Source organism: Staurois parvus, unplaced genomic scaffold (assembly GCF_062004578.1).
Source record: "Staurois parvus isolate SC_StPar_1 unplaced genomic scaffold, SC_StPar_1.0 ptg001478l, whole genome shotgun sequence".
NCBI classification, from domain to species: domain Eukaryota; kingdom Metazoa; phylum Chordata; class Amphibia; order Anura; family Ranidae; genus Staurois; species Staurois parvus.
Window position 1 is genome coordinate 499,587 of NW_028319274.1, and position 6,967 is coordinate 506,553.

At 45.8% G+C, this 6,967-nt stretch overlaps 1 protein-coding gene across 1 annotated transcript; it reads right to left on the bottom strand.

The window, feature by feature from the left end:
- Positions 1-4,595: 4,595 nt before the first annotated feature.
- On the bottom strand, positions 4,596-5,755 carry LOC149435766 (uncharacterized). Its single transcript, XM_089662459.1, has one exon. The coding sequence runs from the start codon at positions 5,721-5,723 to the stop codon at positions 4,596-4,598; it is 1,128 nt and encodes a 375-aa protein (XP_089518585.1). The 5' UTR covers positions 5,724-5,755.
- Between the last annotated feature and the right edge of the window lie 1,212 nt (positions 5,756-6,967).

Here is a 6,967-nt window from a genome sequence, read left to right on the forward strand (position 1 = left end):
GGGGGCCCCATGAGATGCCCCTGGTACCTTTTTCATAGGCTTTTTTGAGTTTGGGCAAGGACACAGGGGCCCCATGATCCCCTATTGCCCGGGGGCCCCATGAGTTGTCAGTCTGTCCCTGATAAGTACCTGAAATAAATAAAGAAAATTGTATAATGCATGGCCAGCCTTATGCAGGCCATAGATGGGTCAAAAATCGGCCGATTATTTGGCCAAAAATAAAATCGGCCGATTTTCGGATCGTTAGTGGGTTAATAGGTCAGCAGTTTTCGGTATTTTGGCAGATTTTTTTTATCGGTAAAGTTTGAAAAAAATCGGTCGATTTTGCCGATCGGCCGATTTTCACAGCAATGATGGGCAAATCGGCCGATCTTTTTACCGATAAAAATCTGCGCATGAGCCGTGACCTGCAAGAGGAAGACAAAAAGAAGAAGAAAAAGAAGAAGAGGATGAAGAAGAAGAAGAGGATGAAGAAGAGGAAGAAGAAGAGGATGAAGAAGAGGAAGAAGAAGAGGATGAAGAAGAAAGAAGAAGAAGATGAAGAAGAAGAATTCCAGTCCGGCAAAAAGTGTCCCTGCAGAGAGCTCCCCTATTTCTTTGAGAGTTCTTTGACATTTATAGCGGTTGCAACAATGTATCTATTTGTTTACAAATAAAAACATCTGTATCCGAAATGGATACAAATAGATACAATGTTGCAGCCGCCATAACTGTCAAAGAAATAGCGGAGCTCTCTGCAGGGACACTTTTTGCCAGCTGTAGACGGGATGAAAATCGGCCAATTTTTTTTTACCGTTCCTGGCAACGTCGGCCGATTGAACAACCGATTTTTCATTTTTTTTAAAGAAAAATCGGCCGGTTTTCTCCCCATCTATGGCCTGCCTTTCCATTTTGCTAATTGATTAAAAAAGAAAAAAACTAATTTCACTTCTTTTTCTGAATTCATTCTTCATTTTAGCATTTTAACACACCTGCCTAAAACATTTGCAGAAGACTGTACCTTGGTAGATAAATGGTTAACTGTCAAAAGCCTTATTATATCTCAGAGAAGACGCAATTCACAGAAAAAATTTTTCCTGGTAGCTGGCTGTTGCAGCCACACCTATGTCATATCTCAGTGTTCATTTATGAGCTGGAAACATAAAGATCATCGCTCAGCTTCAGGCTAGGGATAGCTGTGATTTTCACTGTGGACGTCAATAGTTTCAGTCTGTGGTCCCTAGAGACAAGGACCTGAAGGCATAACGCTGAATATATGCAATAACACTCTAGTTCTGCTTTCAAAAAAAGCGGGATAACAATTATTCCTGACTTTACCTTGATGTAGTCTACAATATAACCTCTATGGGGTTATTATCAGTATCATGTATTAAAGTTTTAGTTCCCTTCATCCTGCAGGGATACATTCGTATGTAAAGTTTGTTCTACCGGTGACTCAGAGTTTGGACCGTTTAATTATTTCATCTAATTTTATGATTATGGTTTATTGTAGTAAGGTTACCATTCTCAACATTATTTTCAGTCACATCATCATTTTAAAGTAATCAAAATCTCACCGCACCTTGGTTGGAAATATTAAAAAAAAAACATAAATGTTGTCCTTCAAAGGGAAACAAGCCAGGGACAATACACACAACCACCTTGATGAAACCAACTTCACATCAGAAGCCTCCCTTCACTTCAGAGGTCCCCCCATCATATCAGAAGCCCCCATCACTTCAAAGGTCCCCCATCACATCACAAGCCCCCTTCACTTTCGAGGTACCCCATGTCATCAGAGGTCCCCCATCACATCACAAGCCCCCTTCAATTTATAGGTACCCTATCATATCAGAACCCCCTTCACATCAGAGGTCTCCCCATCACAACACAAGCCCCTTCATTTCAGAGGTACCTTGTCAAAACAGAACCCCCATCACTTCTGAGGTACCCCACGACATCAGAGGTCCCCCATCACATCACAAGCCCCCTTCACTTTATAGGTACCCTATCATATCAGAACTCCCTTCACATCAGAGGTCTCCCTACCACAACACGTCCCTTCATTTCAGAGGTACCTTTTCATATCAGAACCCCCATCACTTCTGAGGTACCCCACGACATCAGAGGTCCCCCATCACATCACAAGCCCCCTTCACTTTATAGGTACCCTATCATATCAGAACCCCCTTCACATCAGAGGTCTCCCTACCACAACATTTCAGAGGTACCTTTTCATATCAGAACCCACATCACTTCTGAGGTACCCCATAACATCAGAGGTCTCCCATCATACCACAAGCCCCCTTCACTTCAGAGGAACCCTATCATATCAGAACCCCCATCACTTCAGAGGTCCACCCATCACATCAAAAGCCCCCTTCACTTCAGAGGTACCCCATCACATCAGAGGTCCACCCATCACATCATAAGCCCCCTTCACTTCAGAGGTACCCCATCATATCAGAATGCCAATCACTTCAGAGGTACCCCATCACATCAGAGGTCCACCCATCACATCATAAGCCCCCTTCACTTCAGAGGTACCCCACCATATCAGAATGCCAATCCCTTCAGAGGTACCCCATCAAATAAGAGGTCCCCCATCACATCACAAGCCCCCTTCACTTCTGAGGTACCCCATCACATCAGAGGTCTCCCATCACATCACAAGCCCCCTTCACTTTGCAGGTACCCCATCATATCAGAACCCCCATCACTTCAGAGGAACCCCATTACATCAGTGGTGCCCCCATCACATCACAAGCCAGCTTCACTTTAGAGGTACCCCATCATATCACAACTCCCATCACTTCAGAAGTATTTCATCACAACAGAGGTCCCCCAATCACATCACAAGCCCCGTTCGCTTTAGAGGTACCCCATTATATCAGAGGTCCCCCATCACATAATAAGCCCCCTTCACTTCACAGGTACCCCATCATATCAGAACCCTCATCACTTCAGAGGTATTCAATCACACCAGAGGTCCCCCCTTCACATCACAAGCTCCCTTCACTTCAGAGGTACCCCATCATATCAGAACTCCCATGACTTCAGAGGTCTCCCATCACATCAGAGGTCCCCCAATCACATCACAAGCCCCCTTCATGTCAGAGGTACCCTATCATATCAGAACCCCCATCACTTCAGAGGTACCCCATCATATCAGAGGTCCTCCCATCACAAGCCAGATTCACTTCAGAGGTACCCCATCATATCAGAACTCCCATCCATTCAGAGGTACCCCATCACATCAGAGGTACCCCATCACATCAAAAGCCCCCTTCACTTCAAAGGTAGCCAGTCATATCAGAACCCCCTGGGGTGGACTGACAACTCATGGGGCCCCCGGGCAATAGGGGATCATGGGGCCCCTGTGTCCTTGCCCAAACTCAAAAAAGCCTATGAAAAAGGTACCGGGGCATCTCATGGGGCCCCCTACTAACCCTGGGCCCTCGGGCAGTGCCCGAGTTTCTAAATGGTCAGTCCGCCCCTGGTGGTACCCCATCACATCAGAGGTACCCCAATCACATCACAAGCCCTCTTTACTTCAGAGGTCCCCTTCACTTCAGAGGTACCCCATCACATCAGAGGTACCCCAATCACATCACAAATCCCCTTCACTACAGAGGTCCCCCATTACATCAGAAGTCCCTTTCACTTCAGAAGTACCCCATCACATCAGAGGTCCCCTTATCACATCAGAAGTCTCCTTCACATCAGGGGTACCCCACCGCATCAAAAGCCCCCATCATATCAGAGGTCCCCGTCATATCAAAATCCCCTCTTCACATCAGGCCCCCCCACATCAAATTTGTCCATTTACATCAGAGTTTCCAATTTACATCAGAGGTAAATGATGTCGGAGCCCCTTTTTATACATTGGAGTCTCCCCTATACATGGAAGAAGCAGGGGCGGACTGACAACTCATGGGGCCCCCGGGCACTAGGGGATCATGGGGCCCACACCCAAAAAAGCCTATGAAAAAGCCAATGAAAGGTACCAGGTGCATCTCATGGGGCCCCCTATTGACCTCGGGCCCTCGGGCTGTGCCCGAGTGCTCAAATGGTCAGTCCGCCCCTGGGAAGAAGACTTCCATATTCTCCTGAATGCTGAGTGTGGACCTGCATGCTGTTTGTCCTGGATCAGAGTCATGCATTACCATGGTGCAAACGAGCTGGACACCATCATCATAGACACAAATGATGTTGTACATCCTGGCCCTAGGGTGTCATGGATTGTTGAGGTGCTGGCGGCCAACCGGCATGATGGCAACTAACGATGCTGATCCAGGGCTAACTTGGTCCTGTATTTGTGGCACTCTGCAGGAACCCAGATGGCACCCCAAGGTGTCACATGACCCTGGTTGAGAAAAACTGTTCTAGAGCCAAAGTAGTAGATTAGATAAGCAACCAAATTTCTCCCAAATTACCAAACAAGTCCAGCTGAAAGTAACCATTACTAGCTACAGTATACCTATTTATTTCTCAAGTAGCATTCTTTACGGGTCATTTGTGTTATGGAAGACAGACTTTTTTGTTGGCATATTATTAGCCTGAACCCTGCCTCATTTAATCAGAGTATATTCATGTTTAACATAGCTCTAAGAATACTAGGTTTGCAGGTTACTTCTACCATTTAGGACTTGAGAACTTCTCTTTCTCTGTTGGCTCCTAAAATCTCTCTTCTTTTTACGGATAATATCCTTGGCCTCTTCTACCTCCTGGCATTTCCACTCTTCGAGCAAAGCTGAGTCAGCTATAGCGCAGGCTGTCAGGCTCTTTAGAAGTGGCTCTTTCTTGATCTCTAGGCCATGGTGATTAGGAAGATGGAATGCAAACACCAGATGGTTCCACACACTTAGCACCTTATGCTCTTCATCTCTGGTATGAAAACAATAGCCTTTCTTTTTATAATGAGTACATTGTAGGTAGCATGTGTTTAGGCCAGGATCCTCAGCAATCTTCACATTGAGGAAAATGGAGGTGGATTGTGGTCTCCAATACACTGTTGTATTCCTCAGGTAGACAAAGCCATGATTGACAGTTGACATCATTGGGAGGTTCCTGAACTTATGTCTCTGGTCAGGGCTGTGCACTAATATAAAATGCACAATCTCCTGTTTGTACAAATCAGTACCCAGAATTCTCAGCAGTGGCTTTTCACCCCCACAGTGCTGAGTCTGGTACAGGGACAGAAGATCAGATAACTGGAAGGAGAACTTGAAGTTACCATACCGTGAAGCAGATTGATCAAAAGCTGGAGAGTTGGCAAATTGAGCTGTAATTTTTTTCCCATATTTTTTAGCTGTCCATGTTGGCAGCACCTCCTTCGCTTCCATACATGACTCTTTACGTGCCTCCCTAATGTCTTTTGGTGCAATGTCTGCACTCCAGAATAAAAGGTCTTGAAATTCAGGACGAGAGGCTCGCATGGATGTCTTGAAACGCTCCTCATCATAAATTCCATCCATAGAGGACATGTGAGTGACATGCTGTAGATGATAGACTGGAAACTCTTGTTGAATGTGTTTAAAACTATGTGGTTTCATATTTTTCAGGGTTTCTAACATTTTCTTCCCGCTTTCATTAAGTCCTGTGCCTTTTTTGGTCAAGATGTTATAAACCTTCTTGATAGATAAAAGTTTGCCCTCTACAAAGTGGACTGGACTTCCTTTTGAGCTGAAAGAGCTCTGAAGCTCCACGTTCCTGACGTCTCCTGAAGACCGCAGTATTGCCATAGTTGATGCTTCTCTGCTGCGAACGTTTTCTCTCTTCTGTTTCACCGGGATTTGGAGTTATGTGTGTTTTGTGAAACATTTTATACAGATATACTAACCACACCTAGAACAAGATTTCACAAAGCAGAAACGCAAGTGAAAGTAAGACCAGGCCCTAGCTACAGGTCAGATGCATTCCTATGCATATGCCCACCGGCGCAGTTTGGGGGACACCTGTTCTATATCATGTTACATGGACTGAGTGGGTGTGTGGGCAGAGGTATCAGAAATTAGGAGTTGGAGTTATGTGTATTTTTTTTATTTATTTCAGGTACTTATATAGCGCCGTCAATTTACGCAGCGCTTTACATATATATTGTACATTCACATCAGTCCCTGACCATCAAGGGGCGTACAATCTAAGGTATTGGGAAATATTTTATACAGATAGACTAACCACACCTAGAGCTAAATCACAATGCAGAAATGCAAAGATTGAATATTCTATATCAGGAAATCTCCAATGTTTTCGTGTTCAAAATTTTTACTGCTTTTAAGGAATTGGATACAACAAACTGATTACATTCAATGTGCGACATCATATAAGGTATAACCCGAGGAAATACAGAACAAGACTTATAAACAATACAGCTCCGAGATCAGTGGTGTATTTAGGTATTGTGCTGCCCTAGGCAACACAAAAATTGGCACCCCCCCTGAAGAAAGAGCCTGACATTGACCAAGAACACCCCTGCCTCCACTCGAGCTTTCCATTACCACTGCCCCACAGAGAAAGACACTCACCTTCACAGCTCCAGACATCCCCGAGAACAAGAGTCGGGCTGTGCATACACCGTCATGAAACCCCACGTCTCCCACCCGAGAAAGCCTTCCACTACCACCACTGTCCATACACCGGCCACCCAACCCCCCAGCGAGAGAGAGAAAGACACTCATCTTCACAGCTCCAGACATCCCCGAGAACAAGAGTCGGGCTGTGCATACACCGTCATGAAACCCCACGTCCCCCACCCGAGAAAGCCTTCCACTACCACCACTGTCCAACCACCGGCCACCCAACCCCCCAGCGAGAGAGAGAAAGACACTCATCTTCACAGCTCCAGACATCCCCTGGAATGAGTCAGACTCTGCATACACCGTCAAGCAGCCCTCAGCCTCTCTCGAATCCCACCTGGTCCCCAGGTGTTCCTTCTTCCGCCCCTTCTTCCAAGGGGCAGTGCTGCCCCCCCTGAAAATTGCTGCCC